General features: G+C 50.7%; 1 protein-coding gene across 1 annotated transcript in view; it reads left to right on the top strand.

Annotated features, from left to right (window-relative positions):
- Positions 1 to 759: 759 nt before the first annotated feature.
- Positions 760 to 23452, top strand: part of MTMR11 (myotubularin related protein 11) — a 35822-nt gene continuing 13129 nt past the window's right edge. Inside the window, exons 1-13 of the mRNA XM_033174721.1 lie at positions 760 to 1547; positions 6911 to 6983; positions 11450 to 11589; positions 12890 to 12962; positions 13175 to 13317; positions 15348 to 15426; positions 15516 to 15690; positions 17191 to 17278; positions 17423 to 17511; positions 19549 to 19679; positions 22298 to 22370; positions 22721 to 22791; positions 22996 to 23168. Of these exons, the coding sequence (XP_033030612.1) occupies positions 1494 to 1547; positions 6911 to 6983; positions 11450 to 11589; positions 12890 to 12962; positions 13175 to 13317; positions 15348 to 15426; positions 15516 to 15690; positions 17191 to 17278; positions 17423 to 17511; positions 19549 to 19679; positions 22298 to 22370; positions 22721 to 22791; positions 22996 to 23168 (1362 nt within the window). The 5' untranslated portion in view covers positions 760 to 1493. The remainder of the gene's footprint in view (positions 1548 to 6910; positions 6984 to 11449; positions 11590 to 12889; positions 12963 to 13174; positions 13318 to 15347; positions 15427 to 15515; positions 15691 to 17190; positions 17279 to 17422; positions 17512 to 19548; positions 19680 to 22297; positions 22371 to 22720; positions 22792 to 22995; positions 23169 to 23452) is intronic.

Here is a 23452-nt window from a genome sequence, read left to right as displayed (position 1 = left end):
AGAGTTGGCATACCGGCTTAGAGAAATGGCGAGGCAAATGGGGGGGTGGGGTGCGGCGTTTCTTCACATGGCCCCCGCTGGCATGCCCCTTTCCTGCAAAGGCCCAGAATTTCAGTTCCTCGGCCAGCTCCCCACCTCCAGAAGGCTGCCCCCTCCCCACTTCAGCCACAGCCCCCAAAGCAGGCCAGAGTGTGTTCCTCAGCTAGTAGGCACGAGACATCAAGGCTCATGAAACTCTGGCACTTGCAGCGATGGCCACCAACTTGGATGGTTTAAAAGAGGATTGGACGAATTCATGGAGGAGGAGAAAGCTATTGACGGCTGCTAGACACTGCGCTCTACCCTCCTCAGCTGGGAGGGAAAAGTGCTTCCGAATCCCAGTTGCAGGATACCACCGGAGGGACGTGTGCTCTTGGGCTTGGATCCTGCTTGCTGGTTCCCCGCACAGGCAACTGGTTGTCTGGTCGCTGGACTAAATGGGTCCAGCAGGCTCTTAGTATTCATAGACTCATAGTATTGCGGAGTTCGGGGGGCACCCAAGAGTCATCTAGCCTAACCCCCTGCAAGGCAGGAATCTGAGCTGAGCAACACTGCCTCCGACTGGCTTGACTGCCCCCTCCCTAGCTTGGAGTGGCCGCCCCTTGTCGTCTGTGCCGCTGACCGGCTCCCCCTTGCGCCTCTTCCCGGGAAGGATGGGGGTGGGGTTTCCACCTGGGCCGCTGCTGCCGCCGGGTGAGCCTTGCCAAGGGGAGCGCTTATCCTTTAAAGCAGCCACGTGGGCCCGCTGCTGGTGAGGAGCCTGCCCTGCTTTCCCCCCGCCGAGGAGGAGCTGGCGCCGTGTCAGTTTCACCCGCCCAAACGCAGCCCGCTCGCCGGGGAAGAGGAGGGTGTCGGATTCGCCAAGGACCATCTCCATCCGCGTCGGCGAGCAGGGGGACCCGCAGAGCAGCAGCAGCGGGAGAGAGAGGGAAGGAAGGAAAGAAGGAAGGAAGGAAGGAAGGAAGACATACCCGGGAGGGGGACGAAGCCCGGCCAAGCGCATTGCAGCAGCGGGGGTCGAAACAGGAGCCCCCACTACGCGCGCGCCCTTCACCAGCCCCGATCGCCTCTGCGCTTCTTGCTCCCCACGTCGCAGAGCCTGGGGAGGCAGTTTGCCAAGCCGCCCGCCCCCATCCCCAAAAGGAGGGCCCTTCCCTGCCACCCTGCAGCCAAACTAACGAACACAAGACGCCTTTTTTATTTTGGAGAGGGGCGGGGCTTCTGGAGACAACCTTGCGCCCTGAAACTGCATCTTTTTGCACACCGGGTTCCCTGGAATTGGAGAGGGGGTTTCTCTCCCCTCCTCCCTCTTTGCGCTTTGACTCTTAAGGCACACATCCACACACAAACAAACACACCTTCACCCGCTCTTGCACGCCCCCCCCAATTGAAAGATCAATACTTCACGCACACACCGATTTTTATTTTTTTATGGGTCACAAAGCGACGTCGCAATGCTCTCCATGTCCAAGACCTCTTTTAAAATTAAGCAGCACCAGGATCCAGGGGTAAGTCGGCTTCTCTGGCGTGGCAACGCTAAAAGGGGTTGGAGGAAGGGGGTTCTGCTGGCGGAGTTAATGGGGGGGGGGCGTGTGTGTTGAGCGGTGGGGTTTGGGGCTGGGCTGTGTCCCCCACCCCGCGCTGGAGCCATAGGAAATGATATTGGATGCTGCTGCCCATGGGTTTCCCACATACAATTATTCTAAAAGATTATTCTAAATGTTCCAAGAGGTCGGAAAATGCTGGCCATGAATAATGGACTTATGTCAGCTAGATATTTAGTGCATCTCTCTCTCACTTATCTATCTAGTTTTCTGAATTAAACTTTGCAGATTTGCTTTTGCTTCAGGGCACAGCCCTCCTGTGCACGCCCTACCTTTAAAGCTCAATCAAAACACACACCCCCAAAAAGAATTCCAGGAACTCTGGTTTACCCTTCAGAGAACTACAGTTCCCAGCACCCGGCGCTGGTTGGGGTTGATGGAAGCTGTAGCCCCAAACATCTGGATTTGGCAGAGGCTGTCCCATCCAAGCACTTTCCGAATGAGCCACTTTTTGGAGGCTGCAATGCTTGCGAATACCAGTTGCTGGAAACTCCAGGAGGGGGGAGAAGAGGGCTCTTGTGCTCAGGACCTGGTCCTGCTTGGGGTTTCCCCACAGGCATGTGGAACTTGTCCACTATGAGAAAAAGGATGCTGGACTAGATGGGCCATGGGCCTGAGCCAGTAGCCGGGCTCTTCTGATGTTTTTGTGGAACTTCCAGTTCCAGAGGCAGTCTATCTAGATTCCTAGGTTCTTTGGGGCATTTAGCCACTGCTGGGCTAGATGTCCTTATGCTTGCGCAGGAAAAGAAATCCCATCGACCTTCCCCCCCCCCACCCGCAAATTAACCATTGATGAAGGCAAATTTAAAACCTGCCTTTCAACACACACTGACTTCAGCTCCTCAAAACCGGGAAATTATTTTTTTCTAAAACGAAAAAACCAAAAAACCCACACACACTCAGTTGCTTGTGGCACCCTTTCTTTTGACAGCCTTAAAAACATTGCTTGCATTTAAAGACACGCACACACGCTGCATTGACTTGTGTTTATATAGGATTTTGAGCACAAGTTTGCCGAGGGGATTCCCCTCTCTAGAGCCCAGACTTCCACGTCTGTTTTCAAACATGTTTCCAAACACAGGCTTCTTTCTCTCCCTGCTTTCCCTTTTTTAAATAAAAAAAACACAAACCAGCGATAATTTTAGAAGTGGGTGGTTTTTTTCGCTGTACATAGTGTCCTTGGCCGCTGAGGGCAACTTTCCCATTAATGATTCACAAACTCGCCCCCCCCCCCCGCGCCCCTTTCAAAGTTTCTTCTTTCTTTAAACAAAAACAAACCTCCTCTCTCCCTCTGTGCCTCTGTCCTGGCTCTCCATTTGGTAGCTAGGAAACCCGGGCTTGGCTTGAACGCCTCATTCCATTGCTGCAGCAACGACCTAGCTAGCTGCAGGCTTCAAAAACGCTTACTCCAGAGTAGCGGCGGGATCTTGCCGGGAACAGGAGGCCAGGAAAAAAAGCGAAAACAGGTTGGAGACAGGGGCTCTGAGACTTGAGGAAAGGGGGCATCGCCTTGATTTTTATTTTATTTTTTAATAAAAATAAAAAAGTGATTTATGCCTACAATCCTTCCTTCAGATGGGATGCATTTTTAAGTTAAACAAAATAAAAAATAAAAAATGTGAGCTTTCATGTGCATGCACACTTCTTCTATCTGAAAGTGTGCATGCACACGAAAGCTCATACCAAGAACAAACTTAGTTGGTCTCTAAGGTGCTACTGGAATGATTTTTTTATTTTTTATTTTTTATTTTGTTTTGACTATGGCAGACCAACACGGCTACCTACCTGTAACTTAAGTTAGGTCTGAGTTTCTTCCTGGCCTCTTGTGCTCTGGCTCCCTCTGCCCTTCTGCATTCTTTGCATAGTCATCAAACAATGTTTTTTGAATTGAGGAAGAAAAGAAAAGAATGCAAGGAGGGAGCCAAGTCACTTGGTTTGCTGATCCCAGCCGAAGGGCGCCTGTAGCTCAGCGGGACAGAGCACTTGTAGGATCTCAGAAGGCTTCTCCAGGTAGCCCTGCCAATGTTGCCTGGCTGGGAAACTCTGAAGAACAGTGTAGGAGATATTGGGCTAGAGGGACCCCAACGGCCTGCCTTGCCACAGCTTGTTCATATTTGAACCAGCTCTTTTTTCTGAACTCATGAGGACTAGGGATGCGGGTGGCGCTGTGGGTTAAACCACTGAGCCTAGGGCTTGCTGATCAGAAGGTTGGCGGTTCGAATCCCTGTGATGGAGTGAGCTCCCGTTGCTCAGTCCCAGCTCCTGCCAACGTAGCAGTTCAGAAGCACGTCAAAGTGCAAGTAGATAAATAGGTACCGCTCCGGCGGGAAGGTAAACGGTTTCCGTGCGCTGCTCTGGTTCGCCAGAAGTGGCTTAGTTATGCTGGCCACATGACCCGGAAGCTGTACGCCGGCTCCCTTGATGAGCGCCACAACCCCAGAGTCATCCGCGACTGGACCTAATGGTCAGGGGTCCCTTTCCCTTTACCATGAGGACTAGGGTATTTTAAAGATTGTAGTTCAGCACCTGCACTGCATGCAGAAGGTCCCAGCTTCATTTCCTGACCTTTCCAGGTAGGGGGGGAGACCTGCTAGATCTGAAATCCTGTAGAGCCACTGCTGCCAGTCAGTGTGAACAGACCTAAGCTACATGGGCCAATGGTCTGATTCAGCATAAGGCAGCTTCCATACACAGTAGTACCTTGGATCTCAAACGCCTTGCGAATCAAACGTTTTGGCTCCCGAACGCTGCAAACCCAGAAGTGAGTATTCTGGTTTTGCGAATGTTCTTTGGAACCTGAACGTCCAACGTGACTTCCGAAGCTTACGATTGGCTGCAGGAGCTGTCAATGTTCCCGGTCTCCTCCTTCTTGCAGGGGATTGGACAAGAGGAGTCTTGGGTCCCTTGCTACGATTCTCCTCCTCCTCCTCCTCCTCCTGAAAGGCAACAGGCCACCAAACGTGTCAATGACAAAACAACGTTGAAAAATTCTAAATACTGGGAACTCAGGGTTGCCAGTAGCAGGTGCTTTTCAGCCACCAGTGAAAATGGAGATGTTTCACCATCCCTTCTGAAGGCCAGTCTTGAAGGGCACAGATGCGCCTCGCCAGGGATGGAATCCCACAAACGAGGAACTGCCAATAGTGTCAGGCTGGGGGCATTCCAGCCCTAACGACTCAGGAACACAATACCTCAAGGACTACCTCCAGTGGCGTCGCTAGCCTCTGCGCTGCTAGGGGCGGCGGCAGCGCAGAGGCACCCCCTGGGGGAGGGGCACGACGCACGCACGCCGTGACGTCATGACGTCACGACGCACGTGTATACAGAAAGGGGGGATTTCCCCCTTTCCGAGGCTTTTTTTCGGCGGGGGGGTGGTGACCAGCGAGGAGGGGGTGACAAGGGTGACCCCCACCTCGCTGGTCGGGCCCCCCCCCGCCGAAAAAAGCGGCGGAAAGCGGAAAAAGAAGCAGAGCGGCGCTTAAACGCGCCTGCTCTGCTTCCTTTCCAGGCTTTCCCCGCCCCCCCCCCCGCGGTTTTTTTCGGCGGGGGGTGGTGACCAGCGAGGAGGGGGTGACAAGGGTGACCCCCACCTCGCTGGTCGGGTCCCCCCCGCCGAAAAAAGCGGCGGAAAGCGGAAAAAGAAGCAGAGCGGCGCTTAAACGCGCCTGCTCTGCTTCCTTTCCAGGCTTTCCCTGCCCCCCCTGCGGTTTTTTCGGCGGGGGGGTGGTGACCAGCGAGGAGGGGGTGACAAGCGTGACAACCCCCCTTGCTGGTCGGCCCCCCCCCCGCCGAAAAAAAGCGGCAGAAGCACCCCATCCGTGTGCTGCTGCTCCCGGGGTGACGGAGGGAGCGGCGGCGCGTGGGAGTGGCGGGAGGGGCCACCGCTTGACACCCCCACCCGCCGCTGCTCACCCTGTCACTGGGGGCGTACCGCCCCCACTGCCCCTCCCCAGCGATGCCCCTGACTACCTCTACCCGGACCATGAGATCATCTTCTGAGGCCCTCCTTTGTGTGTCTCCTCCTCGAGAGGTCCGGAGGGTGGCAACTCGAGAACGGGGCCTTCTCTGCAGTGGCCCCGCATCTGTGGAATGCTCTCCCCAGGGAAGTTCATCTGACGCCTTCATTATACACCTTTAGGCGCCAGGCAAAAACGTTCCTTTTTAACCAGGCCTTTGGTTGATCTGATTACACCCTTTTAAAATGTGGTGGGTTTTTTGCGTGGTGGTGGGGCTATTGCAGGGGTCAGCAACTTTCTTCAGCCGTGGGCCGGTCCACTGTCTCTCAGACCCTGTGGTGGGCCGGACTATATTGGGGGAGGGAGAAATGAATGAATTCCTATGCCCCACAAATAACCCAGAGATGCATTTTAAATAAAAGGACACATTCTACTCACGTAAAAACACGCTGATTCCCGGACCATCTGTGGGCTGGATTGAGAAGGTGATTAGGTTGCCTACCCCTGGGCTACTGGGTTGCTGTTTTTATTTGTATTTTGTGGTTTTATATATTGATTTTATTCTGTGAACCGCCCTGAGTCCCCCGGGCATAGGGCAGTATATTGTTGTTGTTCAGTCGTTCAGTCGTGTCCGACTCTTTGTGACCCCATAGACCAGAGCACGCCAGGCACGCCTATCCTCCACTGCCTCCCGCAGTTTGGCCAAACTCATGCCAGTCGCTTCGAGAACACTGTCCAACCATCTTTCCCAACATCAGGGTCTTTTCCAGGGAGTCTTCTCTTCTCATGAGGTGGCCAAAGTACTGGAGCCTCAACTTCAGGATCTGTCCTTCTAGTGAGCACTCAGGGCTGATTTCTTTAAGAATGGATAGGTTTGATCTTCTTGCAGTCCATGGGACTCTCAAGAGTCTCCTCCAGCAGTATATAAATTCAATAAATTATTATTATTATTATTATTATTATTATTATTATTATTATTATCATTAATAATGAGATGCCAGTGGGACCTGGGACCTTCTGCATGCCAAGCAGGTGCCCTGCCACAGAGCCACATCCCCTTGGCAAATCAGAGGAACAGAAAGTCTCGTAAACAGCCAGGGCCTCCTTCTAAAAAATAATAATCCCAGAGACCCAGAGGGGAGAGGAAGGCAATAACCGTGCACTTTGCAAAATCCATAGCTAGGCTCTTCTGTCGCCCTGCCACTTAAGAACATTGGAAAGACTCCGTATTTCCCTGATGGATCAAAGGTCTAGGCCAGCCAGCCGCTGTGGCACCTCTGCTCAGCCCTGTCTCTTCTCTCCTCGCAGCAGACGAAGGGTCCAAAGTCCCCCGACATGAGTGACAAGAGGAACGGATCCTGCCACGCTCTCCAATGCATCCCAGGTATCCCGATTTCACTTTTTATTTCTCAACCCTCTTTCGTGCGATCCCAAACGTTAAAGCACAACGCCTCGTTTAAATACGACTCGGCGTTGTATAGAAACACCAGGTCCCGAGGAATGGATTGATATTGGGAGGTGGGGGAAGAGAATGGAGGACGATATAGAGATGCGGTCGCCTCTCTCTCTCTCTCACACACACACACACCCTGTGCGAAAATGGATATTGCAGAGCTTGGGAAAAGGTTCAGAAAAGGGCAACGAAAGGGATCAAGGGGAGGGAGCGACTCCCCTGCGAGGAAACGGCGCCGTTTTGGGGACTTTCTAGTTTAGAGAAAGGGGAGAGGAACGTTTGGACGACGAGAGGCGTCCATAATGATTAATGGCGCGGAGAGAGCAAACAGAGAATTCCCCCCCCCCCCTGCTGGACATCCAAGGAATGCTGGAAGATTCAGGATGGATAAAAGGAAGCCGTTCTTCACACAGCACAGAGTTGAACTACGGAACTCACTGCCTCAGGAGGCGGTGAAGGCCACACATCTGGATTGCTTTGAAAGAGGGTCAGAAATATTCATTGAGAGGACCGTTGATGGTTACTAACCCCGATGGCTGCGCTCTGCCTCCGCAGCTGTGCTCTTGTGTTCGAATGCTGAATTTGCAAGTTCCCCTCAGAGGCATCTGGTTGGCCACTGTGGAAACAGGATTCTGGCCTGATCCAGAAGGCCCTCCTTATGTTTCTAAGTCATTCCTTAAAGAAACACGCACCGTTCTTTGGCTTCGATCCCATGGAGAGGTAGAACTTTCACCATGGGCGTGGATGGAGGAATTTGCCCTGTGTGTGTATGTTGCAGGGAGGGGTGGTCCCCCCCCCGGTTTTGGTGGGGTATTTTCCCCCTGAGAAAGAGAAACAGGCTTTGTTGGGTCTTTTATTTTAATACAAGCTTGGGGCGACACCCCCCCCCCCATGAGGGAGCCACGAAGGGTTAAGGCTTCCTTTTCATGCTCAAATGCAGCTGTCCAAAGGCATTCTTGTGGGACACTGGGAAGAGAAGGGAAGGGCTGCCGTTGGAGCAGATGGACGCCACCCCCCCCCCTTGCAGGCATCACTGGGACACATGGTCCAGTCAGCCAGGAAGGTCACCCGTTAACAGGGAGAAATGGCTCTGGAAGAAGAGCACAGCAGGGACGGGTTTCTCTGCCCCCTCTCCCATTGCTAGGATTTGAGGAGGGGGAATCTGTCGGGTTTCATTTCCTTATACGGTGCTGAAAATATGCCCCACGACAGTTTTATAGCAATAGTCTACACAACAAGTCAAGGTAAAGGTAAAGGGACCCCTGACTATTAGGTTCAGTTGCGGACAACTCTGGGGTTGCGGCGCTCATCTCGCTTTAATAGCCGAGGAAGCCGGTGTACAGCTTCCGGGTCATGTGGCCAGCAGGACTAAGCCGCTTCTGGCGAACCAGAGCAGCGCACGGAAACGCCGTTTACCTTCCCGCCGGAGTGGTACCTATTTATCTACTTGCACTTTGACGTGCTTTCGAACTTCTGGGTTGGCAGGAGCTGGGACAGAGCAACGGGAGCTCACCCTGTCGCAGGGATTTGAACCGCCGACCTTCCGATCGGCAAGCCCTAGGCTCTGTGGTTTAACCCACAGCGCCCACCCGCGTCCCTTGCACAACAAGTAAGAGAGGCCCAAATGATATTCAAGGAGCGTCAAGAGGTCAGGGTGCAGGAGGGGGTCTGTGAGCAGCTACTAGGGGTCTTTTGAAGCTCCACACTCTTTATCTTTGGGTTATTAAACTGTGGAACTCACGGCCACAGGAGGCAGCAACAGCCAGCAACTTGGATGGCTTTAGAAGAAGATTTGACAGTTTCAAGGAGGAGGCAAGGACTGGCCCACGGCTACCAGCCACAATGGCTCTGCTCTGCCTCCCCTGCCAGAGGCAAAAATGATTCTGAATGCCCGTTGGTGGGAATCTGAAGTGGGGAGAGGAGTTGTTGTTGTTGCGCTTCAGTTCCTGCTCAGGGGCATCTGGTCGGCCACTGTGAGAACGGGATGCTGAGCTAGATGGGCCCCCTTTGGCCCGATCCAAAGATTGGACCAGACTGTGTAAAGATGAGAGCCGGTGTGGTGTAATGGTTAGAGCGCCGAACCCAGAAGCTGGGAGTGGCCAGGTTTCAAATCCTCGCCCAGCCATGAAGCACGCAGGGTGTGACTTCAGGCCGGTCTCTGCTTCTCTCAACCTAACCTACCTCTCAGGGTTGTTGTGATGATTAAAGGAGGTTGGGGCGGGGGCAGAACCATGTACAACACACCATCCTGAGCTCCTTGGAAGAAAAGGTGGGGGGTGTAAATGGAACAGATAAATAATAATGAATAGACAATCCAGCTGGGTATTTGCATCGTACTAAAATGAGCTTGGGCAGATCACTGGAAGGGCAGATCCTGAAGTTGAGGCTCCAGTACTTTGGCCACTTCATGAGAAGAGAAGACTCCCTGGAAAAGACCCTGATGTTGGGAAAGATGGAGGGCACAAGGAGAAGGGGACGACAGAGGACGAGATGGTTGGACAGTGTTCTTGAAGCTACCAACATGAATTTGACCAAACTGCGGGAGGCAGTGGAAGACAGGAGTGCCTGGCGTGCTCTAGTCCATGGGGTCACGAAGAGTCGGACACGACTGAACGACTGAACAACAACAAAATGAGCTTTCAGCTGTGTACAAAATTAGCAAGAAATACTCGAGAGCATCAGTAAAACATGTTTCGAGCCATAGTCTATTCTGAGTTCTTACAGGCGATTGCTGATTCCTTTGTGGGGTGGGCAGTGGAAGACAATGTTTTGTTTAAGTGCACTTTGTCTTTCTGGGATCTGTTGCGATTCTTCCAGCTCAATGAGTCTTCCTTCATAAAGGGGTGGGGGGTGGGGAAGTGCTTCTGGTTTCCAAATGCGTTTCGGTATGCAAAACAAGCCGAAACTTGTATTAGCACAAGACGGGAGCTATTTGGATATCATTTGTGTGTGTGTTTTTTTTAAAAGAGTGGCCATGTTTTCAGAAGATGCCTCGCGGGGCCGGAGAGAGTTTGTTATCATCGCTTCTGATGCTGGGGAGTGAATTAGGTAGAAAGTGGGCCACTGATCTTGCCATAATGCAGTGATGAAATCCCTAGAGGTTTAGCGAGGAGACACCCAGGAGGAAAAGGCGGGCAGAGGCACCTCTTTGCAGTGGAAGAGATTTATGTTTCATCCATTCTTTGCAGAGGCAGCCTTCCTTATGGCATCCATGACTTAATTTGTTTGTTTATCACATTTATATTCCACTTTTTCCTCAAAGTAGCTCAGGGTGGCAGACATGGTTCTCCCCACCTTCATTCAATCACCACAACGGCCCTATGAGGTAGGTTAGGCTGAGGGGCCTAGTTGGGGGGGGGATTCGAACCCTGGTCCCTCCAAGGTCTGAGTCGAACACATGAACCACTTAGGAATGGATGTCTGCAAGTGCGTTTGTGGAAGGGGGACCCAGAATGTCAGCGTTTTGTGGGAGGAACTCCAGCATGTTCTGGAAAGGCAGATTTGCACTGTTGAAGTCACACACAAAAATTGAATTTGCCGGGAAGGAGAAACTTGTTTTGTCTTCCCCACACACCTTTTTAGAGGTGAGAGAGGCGTATTTTGAAAGGGGGGGGGAGGAAGTGTTTGCGTGGCAAATGATTAATTAGAGTGGGGCCTTAGTTGAAAAAAAGGCAGCCGACTTTGAAGCAGTCGGGGCTTTGCTCTCAGTGAGGGAGTCCTGCCTGCCCTTGTTGCTTGGACACCTGGGGGTTGTGACAGCCCTACAGGGCAAACACCGGGCGCCTTCCTGCTTGGCAAAGGCTTTGCATGGCGATTGGGAACCTGGCCAGGTGAACAGGAAGGAGGAGCAAGGAGAGAGGGGCAACTTCCCGAACTGGAGTCCCTAGCAGGATGCACATGAGCTACCTTGTCACCCCCAGAAATCCCCCACAGGTGCTCCCAGCACCTCCTGATTTTTTAAAAATAAATAAAGAAAGAGGATCTTTTTTTTTTGCCTTGCTGTTTGGTTGGATGGATTGCCTACTTTTGGGGAAATGCTGCCTGCTTGGGTTTCCCCCCCCTCTGCCTGCGTTTTATTTGGAGTGTGTGAACATATGAAGGCTGAAATTTCAGTTCAGTGGAGCACTTACTGTTCCCAACCCTAACCCTGTGGAAAGCCGGGGAGGGTGGGATATAAATAAAAGCTTATTATTATTATTACTTGTTATTATTCCTTTGTAAGAAAATATGAAGTAACGTAAAACCATTTTTTCAGGGGGGGGGAATCAATGGGGGGGTGACAAGAAATTTTCCGCACCGGGTACCACCTGACCTTCCTACGCCTCTGCCTGTGCAACCTCCCATTGCAAGGTGTTTCTCCCAAGTCCCCTTCATTGTGAATTAATTCTTTCCCGCAGGCGAATACATCCGAGAAGAGGCAGCCCACGTGCGGAAAAGCATCCCTTCCCGAGATGGAGAAGTGAGGTACATCCCAGGCACCCTCTACTGCACCAACCTAAGAGTGGCTTTCTTGCCAGACCCGTCTCCAGACACAGAGGTGAGTTGCCTGGTGGGTTTCTGCAACGCTGCCTTGTCCAGAAAAGAAGGGGGGTAGCTTCTTTAAAGCAAGTCAGACCATTGGTCTATCATAGAACCCTTCCCTTAAAAACAAGGCAAGATTCCAGACCTCAAGATTTTTTGGCGGGGAAGGGAACTTGATTTAATAAGAATTTATTGGATTTTAACCATAAAAATACACAAAATACAAACACTACAAAAAAACTACAAAACAATACAAAAATACAAAAAAAGAGAAAAAGAAAACTTACACACACTTATCTATCCTTATCCTCTTTATAATCATTATTTTGGGACTTCCCCGCATCCTCTCTTCTGCGTTCATTTCTAATCTTCTTTAGTAACTTTGTAACATTGTAAAATCTTCCTTCTCACAACTAATCTTAATCTCACAAATCATAATCCTCATATACCTAAAATCTTATTCCTAATAAAATAAACACTACACAACTCCAATTTCTTATATCCTTTCTTATCTTAACTTCTAATTACTGTAGCCTAAATCTCTTCTGATTCCAATTTCCAATATTAATTAATCACATCCTATCAAATAATTAAATGTTTCTTCCAGTTCTCATACACCGTTTCCCCCCTCTGGTTTCGGAATTCCGTGGTCATCCTTTTTTGTATCCCCTTAAAAAATCTTCCTTTACCCCATACCGGAAGGGAACTTGATTTACCGGTAAATTGGAATGGCCTTATACTGACAATCGCTGCATCTAGTTCAGGACTGTCTGTACTGCCCCTGGTTTCAGGCAGGGGGTTCCCCCAGCCCTTCATGGAAATGCCACTAAGTTTAAAATAATGCTAAGATTCTAGTCCTCGTGGTTCTGAATTAAGGGCAGACTTAGGAAGTTGCCTTCTACTGAGTCAGGTCCCTCTGGTCCATCTAGCTCAGTACCGTCTACACTGACTGGCAGCAGCAACTTTCCAGGATTTCGGGCAGGCAGCATCTCCACCTAGAGATGTCTTCAGGGACTGAGCCTTCTGCTTGCAAGGCAGGTGTCCCACAACTGAGCTACAGCTCTTTCCCTTAAACAGTTTCCACTGATTCTGGAATAAAATGCCGTAGCCTGAGTCAGGCCCATCTAGCTAGATATTGCCCACACTGGCTGGCAGCAACTCTCTGAGGTTTTAGGCAGGGTTTCTCCCCTAGCCCAATCTGGAGATGCCAGGGATGAGTGAACCTGGGACCCTTCTGCTTGCAAGGGGAATGCTCCCTTCCCAAGATGAAGGCGCCGTAAACCTGGCTGAGAGCAATTCCTCTCTTTTTTCTCCAGGACTGTTCCTGCCAAACTTTCATGCACAGCGACTACGACGTTGCCCTCCCATGCATCGGGAGACTGCTTGCCGGTAAGGTTAAGAGGGCTGCCTTAAATCATCTCCTTCCATCCTTGATTGTAAGCCCCTCGGGGCAGAGACCTCTGATCTTGCTGTAACCCTGTAAACCTGCCATTTGTGTGCATGGTGCTCCCCTCCATCGCTGCTATTAACTCTTCAGGTCCTTCGGACTCCTTTCCCCCGTAGTTAACACGCGGCTTCCGCTTTTCTTACCCCCCCCCCAGTCAACAGCTTCACCAAGGCTAAAGTGCTCACTAGTACCTCGACCCTGAAGTTCATCCCAGAGGAGCTGATCATTTGCTGCCGGGATTTCCGGGTGCTGCGGTTCCGGTTCCACGACAGCGGCTTGGAGCCTCAGGCCTTCCGGGTGAGTCGCGGGGAGACACAGAATTCAGCTGCGGAGAGAGAAAGAGAGAGAGAGAGAAATCGTAGAGATGTTGGAGAACAGAAACAGGAAACAAAAATTGCCACTACCCACATGTCTGGAACAGAAGCCATTCCAAAGGCACAGCTAGCAATCACTGTTGTTTTCGGACTGCAGACGGAAGTCGAACAGAATCCGTTCCGGAAGTCCATTTGACTTCCCAAACGTTCAGAAGCCAAGGCGCGGCTTCTGATTGGCTGTAGGAAGCTCCTGCAGCCAATAGGAAGTCGCAGAAGTCGCGTTGGACATTCGGGTTCCAAAGAACGTTTGCAAACTAGAACACTCACTTCCGGGTTTGCGGCGTTCGGGGGCCAAAATGTTCGATTTGCAAGGGGTTCGACTTCCGAGGCACGACTGTATGTTTGTATTGTGCTTCCTCTGCACTGAAATGAACGGGGTGGACAATGCAATTTATCCTGTAAATAAAATAAGTTTATTTGTTTTTTCAGATTAAAATTTTACAGTCACATATCGAACATACAGGGACGTGGGTGGCACCGTGGGTTAAACCATTGTGCTGCTTGGGCCTGCCGATCGAAAGGTCGGCGGTTCGAATCCCCGCGACGGGGTGAGCTCCCGTTGCTCGGTCCCAGCTCCTGTCAACCTAGGAGTTCGAAAGCATGTCAAAGTGCAAGTAGATAAATAGGTGCTGCTCCGGCGGGAAGGTAAACGGTGTTTCCGTGCGCTGCTCTGGTTCCGCCAGAAGCGGCTTAGTCATGCTGGCCACATGACCCGGAAAAACTGTTTGCGGAAGCAGCCAAATGCTGGCTCCCTTGGCCTTTAAAGTGAGATGAGCGCCGCAACACCAGAATTCATTCGCGACTGGACTTAATTGTCAGGGGTCCATTTACCTTTACAGTGGTACCTCAGGTTACATACGCTTCAGGTTACATACTCCGCTAACCCAGAAATAACAGTTACAGGTGGGTAGCCGTGCTGGTCTGCCATAGTCGAAACAAAATAGGAAATTCTTTCCAGTAGCACCTTAGAGACCAACTGTGTTTGTTCTTGGTATGAGCTTTCGTGTGCATGCACACTTCTTCAGATACACAGTATCTGAAGAAGTGTGCATGCATGTGTATCTGAAGAAGTGTGCATGCACACGAAAGCTCATACCAAGAACAAACACAGTTGGTCTCTAAGGTGCTACTGGAAAGAATTTTCTATTTTGTTTCCAGAAATAACACTTTAGGTTAAGAACTTTGCTTCAGGATAAGAACAGAAATTGTGCTCTGGCGGCGCAGCGGCAGCAGGAAACCCCATTAGCTAAAGTGGTACTTCAGGTTAAGAACAGTTTCAGGCTAAGAACAGACCTCTGGAACGAATTAAGTTCTTAACCCGAGGTACCACTGTACTATTGAACATACAACATTAAAAACAAGATTCCAAGGAATCTCTTGGAATTCCATCCTGCCCTTTGTTTACAATGGTTTTTAAGATAGGTTACAAATTTTCCCCATTCCTTATTGAATTTTTGGTCCTCCTGATTTCTGATTCTTCCGGTCATTTTAGCGATTTCGGCATAATCCATCAACTTGATCTGCCATTCTTCTCTGCTAAGGACTTTATTTTCTTTCCATCTCTGGGCCAATAACACCGACGCAGCCGTGGTCGCGTATATTGTCTTTTCTGCTCCCTTGGGATTTCGGCATCTAGAATTCCTAAAAGGAAGGCTTCAGCTTTTTTAAAAAGAAAAGGTTATTGTAAACATTTTTTCTAACTCGTCATATATCATTTCCCAGAATTATTTTTACTACCTTACATTCCCACCACATATGATAAAAGTTGCCTAAAGTGTGCGAATATATTAAGTGAGTGTTTTAAAGAAACTAGCCAACTGTATAAAGGTAAATTCTGCAGAAATTGCTCTGGCTGCTTTTGCCTCCAGCCCTGCCCACCTCTGGAATGCGGCCCTCCAGAAGGGAATGTGGCCCTCTGCTGGGCTTAACCCTCTCCCTGCCATGCTGTTCCAGGTCTCGATGGCCATCGCTCAGGCTCACGAGAGCAGCACCAGGGATGGCTCCTACGAAGATGCCGCCCTGAAGAACTTGGGTGAGTCCAGCTGGCCGAGGGGGAGGGAGACGCTGGCTGCCTTGAGGGTCCGCGGGTGATCGAGCCTCATGCCTCTTTTGCCACTGCAGGGAACTGCCGGCCGAATCAGGAGGAGGAGGTGCTGGAGGAGGAAGAGGAGAAGGAGGACGGGTCCCCAACCCTCTTGTTCCACACCCTCCGGGACTGGGAGAAGGAGCTGCAAAGACTCGGGGCAGCGGGCTGGCGGGTCAGCCCTGTCAATGAGCGTTTTGACATGTCCACCAGGTGTAATATATGGCCTATGGGGTCGGTTTTCTGGGAAGGAGGAGGTGACGGGGAGGGACCCTGGACAGTGCTGAGCCCAGATGTCACAATGGGGGCGTGACTCTGTTTTAAGGCAGCTCCCTGTGTCCCTACTTGAATTGGTGCTATCTTCTGAGGAATAGGATTCTAGGACTAGAATGAGAACGGTGGGATGTGACATCATTGTAGCAGTCAGGTACAACATTTCCTGTTTGTCCAGAGCGGACACACAGGGGGTTGTTACTACAGCCAGGAGGACTTCCTGTCAGACCTGTCTGGAGCACCCTCCCCTGCGTGTGACCAGGGAGACCCCATAAAAGGGATGGTCACGCAGCCACCTTCCCTTCTTCATGCTACTCCTTCTCTTGATGCTGCTCTCTTGATGCTATTTTGCTGTCTGCTGGCTCTCAGCCAGCAGCACATGGGCTCAATCCCCATATGGGATGAACCAGCACTCTCTTCTGTAACTACAAGCTAAAGCCTGCCTTCAGGGACCCTACTGTGAACTTCTTGTTACTTTTAATAGAAGACTGTTGTGTCTTTATTCTTTTAAGAGGGAATTAAAGGGGAATTTAAAGGTAAAGGTAAAGGGACCCCTGACCGTTAGGTCCAGTCACGGATGACTCTGAGGTTGTGGCGCTCATCTCGCTTTACTGGCCGAGGGAGCCGGTGTACAGCTTCCGGGTCATGTGGCCAGCATGACTAAACCGCTTCTGGCGAACCAGAGCAGCGCACGGAAACGCCGTTTACCTTCCCGCCAGAGCGGTACCTATTTATCTACTTGCACTTTGACGTGCTTTCAAACTGCTAGGTTGGCAGGAGCAGGGACCAAGCAACAGGAGCTCACCCTGTCACGGGGATTCGAACCGCCAACCTTCTGATCGGCAAGCCCTAGGCTCAGTGGTTTAACCCACAGCGCCACCCGCGTCCCAAAAAAGGGGAATTTACCAGGGACAAATCCAATCTGGACAAGCCGGACTGGATTGCTTAACTCTAGAGATTCAGACAAATCTACCAACTAGCTTCCTGCAATGTACAGGGGAATGTTCTCTGCTACTAGCTCACTAGCGTGAGTGAGGAAGGATAATATTTATATCCTCCCCTACTACCCACAACATTCCCACAAGAACTAGAATCTTAATTAATGCATAGGACAAGGGCCGTAGCTCAATGGTAGAACATCTGCTTCGCATGCAGAATGGCCCCAGCCTGTCAAGTCTAGATAAGACTGAACATGAGGAACTCGAATGGTTTGGCTCTGTAAAATGGTGCCTGTATTTTAATATTTGTTGGAGGCCGCCCAGAGTGGCCAGGGAGACCCAGTCAGATGGGCGGGGTATAAATAAATAAATTATTATTATTGTTGTTGTTGTTGTTGTTGTTGTTGTTGTTGTTGTTGTTATTATTATTATTATTATTATTATTATTATTATTATTATTATCCTCTTTTCCTTGTCAACTGTCTGCTTCCTCTCTCTGCAGCCTCCCCAAATACTTGTGGGTGCCCAGTTGGTTTCTGGACAATGAGCTGAAGAGGGCTTTTGTCCATTTCAACGAAAGACGCATCCCGGTGAGCGACCTGAGCATGCTTTGCTTGGTTGAGTGGTGGGGTGTGTGTGTCTCTTAAACAGCGTACATGACTCCCAACCCCCAAATCCAGCAAAATCCATCGCGAGGAATCGCATTCAGCTCCTTCCCTCTTCCGTCCCCCCAGAGGCTCTGCTGGCACCACCCAGGAGGTAGCGATCTCCTTCGAGCGGCCAGCTTCCACCCCGATTCAGACCCAGAGAAGGAAGACATGAGGTACGTTGCTGGGGGGGAGGGGAAGAGAAGGGGGGCTGTGGGAGAGACGGGGGTCCCTGCCCTCAAAAGCGCTTCCAGTCTTGTGGAATTCCCAGGCCACTTAAATTTTTTATTGCACCTTCCCAGGTTTATTACACCACCTCAGAAGGTTTCCGACTCTACCTCTCAGAGATTATTTAGCTGTCACCTCTGTACTGCAGCAGGGGGTTGGGCTAGATGGCCCCTGAGGGCGCCTTCCAACTCTACAAATCTATGATTCTATATACAAGGGGAAAGGGACGGGGAGGGAAGAGGAAAAACTCAAGCTCAGGCCTCGGTTCTTAGAAAGAAAGGTGGCAGTCGAGGGAGAGAAGGCATCTGGTGTTGCTGGTCCACCACAGCAGAGGTGATGGAGGGAGCTCAGCTTCCCATCTCTCATAGAATGGTAGAACTGTAGAGGTGGGAGTTGGAAGGGACACCAAGGGACTTCTAGTCCAACCCCCTGCAATGCCGGAACCACAGCTAACCCTAAGCCACTGAAGCATTTTTTAAAAAAAGGTGAGATTCAAACTTGTATCAGTTTGCTGGAGGCTCAGCGTTGCCTTCCTCATCTCTCTCTCTCTCTCTCTCTCTCTCCAGTTCTCTTTCTACAGTTCTAGTTAGAAACCAGTAAGAGAACACTTCAATCTCCCAGGACATTCTATGCAAGATCTCAAAGTAGCTGTCTTATTAAAAAATAATTTCAGAAATAGACTGGAAAGAGAAGTTGCTGAATTGCAACTAATTACCAAACTTAAAACCATGGAGAGACCTGGTCTGAATAGAGATACTGGATTCTTATCTCAATATACATGACATAGCTATTTTTAGCCATCTCACCCCTTGCTTTTTCCTGTAAGACCAATTGCAGTCATTAACAGTCATCAACAGCTGATCACCCATTCCCACCACCCTTCTGAGTAATACCCCTCCCCACCCTCTCACTATATATAAGGGTCTGGTGACTTCTGTTTCAGTGTATCTGAAGAAGTGTGCATGCACACGAAAGCTCATACCCAAGAACAAACTTTGTTGTTGTTGTTCAGTCGTTCAGTCGTGTCCGACACTTCGTGACCCCATGGACCAGAGCACGCCAGGCACGCCTGTCCTTCACTGCTTCTCGTAGTTTGGCCAAACTCATGTTAGTAGCTTCGAGAACACTGTCCAACCATCTTGTCCTCTGTCGTCCCCTTCTCCTTGTGCCCTCCATCTTTCCCAACATCAGGGTCTTTTCTAGGGAGTCTTCTCTTCTCATGAGGTGGCCAAAGTACTGGAGCCTCAACTTCAGGATCTGTCCTTCTAGTGAGCACTCAGGGCTGATTTCTTTGAGAATGGATAGGTTTGATCTTCTTGCAGTCCATGGGACTCTCAAGAGTCTCCTCCAGCACCATAATTCAAACGCATCAATTCTTCGGCGATCAGCCTTCTTGATGGTCCAGCTCTCACTTTCCGTACGTTACTACTGGGAAAACCATAGCTTTAACTATACGGACCTTTGTCGGCAAGGTGATGTCTTTGCTTTTTAAGATGCTGTCTAGGTTTGTCATTGCTTTTCTCCCAAGAAGCAGGCGTCTTCTAATTTCGTGACTGCTGTCACCATCTGCAGTGATCATGGAGCCCAAGAAAGTGAAATCTCTCACTGCCTCCATTTCTTCCCCTTCTATTTGCCAGGAGGTGATGGGACCAGTGGCCATGATCTTAGTTTTTTTGATGTTCCGCTTCAGACCATATTTTGTGCTCTCCTCTTTCACCCTCATTAAAAGGTTGTTTAATTCCTCCTCACTTTCTGCCATCAAGGTAGTATCATCAGCATATCTGAGGTTGTTGATATTTTTTCCGGCAATCTTAATTCCGGTTTGGGATTCATCCAGTCCAGCCTTTCGCATGATGAATTCTGCATATAAGTTAAATAAGCAGGGAGACAAAATACAGCCTTGTCGTACTCCTTAGAACAAACTTAGTTGGTCTCTAAGGTGCTACTGGAAGGAACTTTTTTAAATTTTGTTTCTCTTTCTGCAGGTCAGTGGAAACTCTGATGCTCGCTGGCCATCCCCAATGTGTGATCATCGAGGTGACGGCCGACCTCCCCAGCCCCCCGGAGATCCAGCAGTCCTACTCCAAGCTTTGGAACTTGAGCCTCTGCCTTGCCGGTGAGAAGAGGAAATAGCCGTGGGGCCGCCCTCTCGACAGGAGTCGCTCTCGAGTTTGGGGAAAGCCTGGAGCTCTGGTAGAGCACCCGGCTTTGAACATTGGAAGATCCCTGCAGCTAAATCAGGTCAATGGCCCACTTTGCCCAGCAGCCTGTGCACACAGCAGTCAGCCAGCTGCCCCAACGGGAAACCCACAAGCAGGACCCCCAAGTGCAAGAGCAACTCTCCCCTTCTTCAGAAGCATCGCTGACCTATGGCCATGGAGGCAGAGCAAGCCACTGGGGCTGGTTAGTCCAACCCTCTTTTAATGCCACCCAGGTTTCAAAGCCAGCGCCGGCTCCTGTGGCAGTGAGTTCCATAGTTTATCCACGTGGCACACGAAGAGGTACCGTATTTTTTTGCTCCATTGGGCGCACCGGACCATAGGGTGCACCTTGTTTTTTAGAGGAGGAAACAAGAAAAAAAATTCTGGTTTTCCTCCTCTAAAAGCCCTGTTTTTTTGAGGATCAGCTAAAAGTTTTGCAGCTTTTTTTGCGAAGGGAAAAGCCCTGGCTTTTGTTTTTTAGGATCAGCTAAAAGTTTTGCAGCTTTTTTGCAAAGGGAAAAGCCCTCTTTTTTGTTTTTGTTTTTTGAGGATCAGCTAAAAGTTTTGCAGCTTTTTTGCAAAGGGAGAAAAGCAAAGCTCCTTTTGCAAAGGGGGGAAAGCAAAGAGGAAAAGCCCCGTTTTTATGGGGTTCAACTCACATTTCTGCAGCTTCTAAAGGAAAGGGAGCCTTTTCTACAGTTTCCAGACAGATAATCTAATCAGCCAATCACATGTCGCTGGGGAAACAAACAACCTCCCTCTGCATCACATTCAACAAAGGAGGGCGGGGCTGAAAGGGAGCCGGGGGGAGTCTTATCTCTCTCCCGATCTCTTGCTGATCAGCTGCTGAGCGGGGTCCTTTCAACACTCCCTTTTCTCTTTGTAAAATAAAAAGCACTATCTGCTTTTGGCCCCTGGGCAATTCGGCTCCAGGGACCACCATTCACCCCATAAGACGCACAGATATTTACCCTTAATTTTCAGTAGGGAAAAAGTGCGTCTTATGGAGCGAAAAATACGGTACTTTCTTTTGCCTTATCTTCCAAGAAAGATTGGAAGGACCCAGGAGAGGTGGATTTAGGGGAGCACAACCGGTGCGCATGAGGCCTCGGGGGCACTGCAGGGGATGCCGCAACTATTAGCGTGGAGCGTGAGAGGTGGCCAATTTTTTTTTTGCACTGCACAGGGTACTGTTGAAATTTGACCCCGGGGGGGTCCGATGCCTGAAGGCATTTCCAAGCGGGGCTAGAAAGGACTCCTAGTCTGAAAGCCCAGAGGGCCTCTGCCAGTCAGTGTAGACAAGACTGAGCTAGATGCAGCACTCAGCAGAAGGGAGTTACCTTCTCCAAGCTGCAGAGGTGGCAAGGATCTCGTCCAAGACATTGATCTGAGCCTCAAACCTGGGTCCAACCACAAAAGAGCGTACCAATTGAGCCAAGGAGAGGGAATCATAAGGAGTCTCTTCCCCCCCCCCACCAGTTTTAGATAGTACCGGTACCTGGAAAGGTGTTGAGATGATGGACACCTCTGTACTAACCCGCCCTAATTCTCTCCCAGAGAGATTCTACTGGGCTACGCGTTAATCCCTCTGTGGACGTTCCTGCATGACTCACAGGGTGGGGAGGAATCTTCCTGCCCTCCAGAGGCCACAAATGAGGAATCGGAATAAAAATAACACAAGATCTTTATTTTTTATTTCTGCACAGCTGCCTTGAAACTGGCGGCTGACTGTTCCAGACCTCCGTTGGGGATCCTATTTTTGGAGGAACGGCGGCGCAGCTGGTTTCCTAGGGATTTTGAAGCCTCGCGCTCTATTCTTAGCCCTTCGGATTAGGTTGCCCAAAAGGCAAAATAATAATTAAAAAGGCGGAATTTGCTCACACGAGAGGAAGGGGTGGCCATCGACCTGGGTGGGTTTAAAGAGGATAAGGCAAATTCAGTGGCTGCTAGCTGTGATGGCTACGTCCTGCCCCCATTGTTGGAGGCAGTACAGCCGTACCTTGGTTGACGAACGCCTTAGCAGCCGAACGTTTTGGCTCCCGAACGCCGCAAACCCGGAAGTGAGTGTTCCAGTTTGCGAACGTTCTTTTGGAAGCTGAACATCCGGCGGAGCTTCTGTGGCTTCCGATTGGCTGCAGGAAGCTCCTGAAGCCAACTGGAAGCCGCACCTTGGAAGTCAAACGGACTTCCGGAACGGATTCCATTTGGCTTCCAAGGTATGACTGTAAATGCCTCTGAATCTTACTGGCAGTCACTGGTGGGGGGATCGCTGTAGCTCTCAGCTCTTTGGTCTTCCTGTTGGAGAGGAGAACAGCTCTTGCGTTCAGGGCCTGCTTGAATGTTTCCCTTTTGGGCACCTGGTTGGCCACTGTGAGAACAGGATGCTGGGATTGACGGTGTCCCCTTTGGCCTGATCCAGCAGCCAAGCTCTTCTGGTGATTCTAAGGCACACCACCGCCCCTAATAAAAGTCTGTGCTCTGTTTTTGCACAATACGGAGCCCTTTCCTGTGTGCTCTCTATCCCCCCTTCTAGATTCCTTCGTCTCGTCCTCCGATGAGAAGTGGCTCTCGAGCCTCGAAGGGACACGGTGGCTGGATCACGTGAGGTGAGCTGCGTCTCTTCCACCCCAGCCGGTCCCTCTGGCTACAGGCTCCCATCTCTGTCTCCCCTTCTCTCTGTCTAAAGAGGCTCAGGCGAATTTGTGGTGGTAGAAGGCGATTGAAGGCTCCTCGCCGTGCAGGTTGGAGGCAGAAATGCTCTTCTGAATGCTGGCTGCTGGGCACCGCAGAGCAGAGAATCGCTGTTGCATTTGGGTCCTGCTTGTGGGTTTCTCATTGAGGCATCTGGTTGGCCCCTGGGGGAAACAGGATGCTGATCAAGATGGGCCCCCTTTGGCCTGATCCAGCAGGCTCCTCTTGTGTCCTTTATTGCAGCAGGCTTCCTCCTTCTTTCTAGGGTGTGCTTGAAGAAGGCCAGCGAAGTGGCTGTGCTGCTGGCTGAGAGGAGCCGCTCCGTCCTCCTCCAAGGTAAAGAGAGGCTTTCTTTGCTCTGTGTTTCTTCTGCAGGAGGACCCACTGCAGGATGTACGGTGTCCCCAATGGGACATTATTCCGATGACGGTGAGACTGACCAACCCGGGTCTGCCCACCCCCTGCCTCGGTGACTCCTGGTCACCTTGGGAGTCTCCATCACCCTGAAGCTTTCCCTTCAATTCATTTCCCCCCTCCCAGAATCGGATGACAGGGACCTGAATTGCTTGCTGGCCTCCTTGGTGCAAGTCATTTCAGACCCACACGCCAGAACCATCTCCGGCTTCCAGAGCCTGGTCCAGAAAGAGTGGGTGGCGACCGGGCACCCGTTCCTGCAGCGCCTGAACCTCCTCCAGAAAAACGACCGGGATGAGGTGAGTTGTACCCCTTAAAATAGGATGATCCCTGCATTTAAAGGTGATTCTGGGATTGCAAGGGGTGTGTGTGTGTGGAATTGTTGACCCTGGGGGTTCCTTCCAACCCTACAATTTATCATTGAGGGATATCAGAAGCTGTTTCGTACTGAGTCAGAGCACCGGGTCCATCTAGTTCAGTATTGTCTACACACTGAGCGCCATTGAATCTCCAGGATTTCAGACCAGGAAGTCTCTCCCCAGTCCTACCTTGAGATGCCATTGGGGGCTGAACCTCAACAAAC

This window comes from Lacerta agilis, chromosome 17, assembly GCF_009819535.1.
Source record: "Lacerta agilis isolate rLacAgi1 chromosome 17, rLacAgi1.pri, whole genome shotgun sequence".
Classification (NCBI taxonomy): domain Eukaryota; kingdom Metazoa; phylum Chordata; class Lepidosauria; order Squamata; family Lacertidae; genus Lacerta; species Lacerta agilis.
This window is presented reverse-complemented; position numbering and strand designations above follow the sequence as displayed.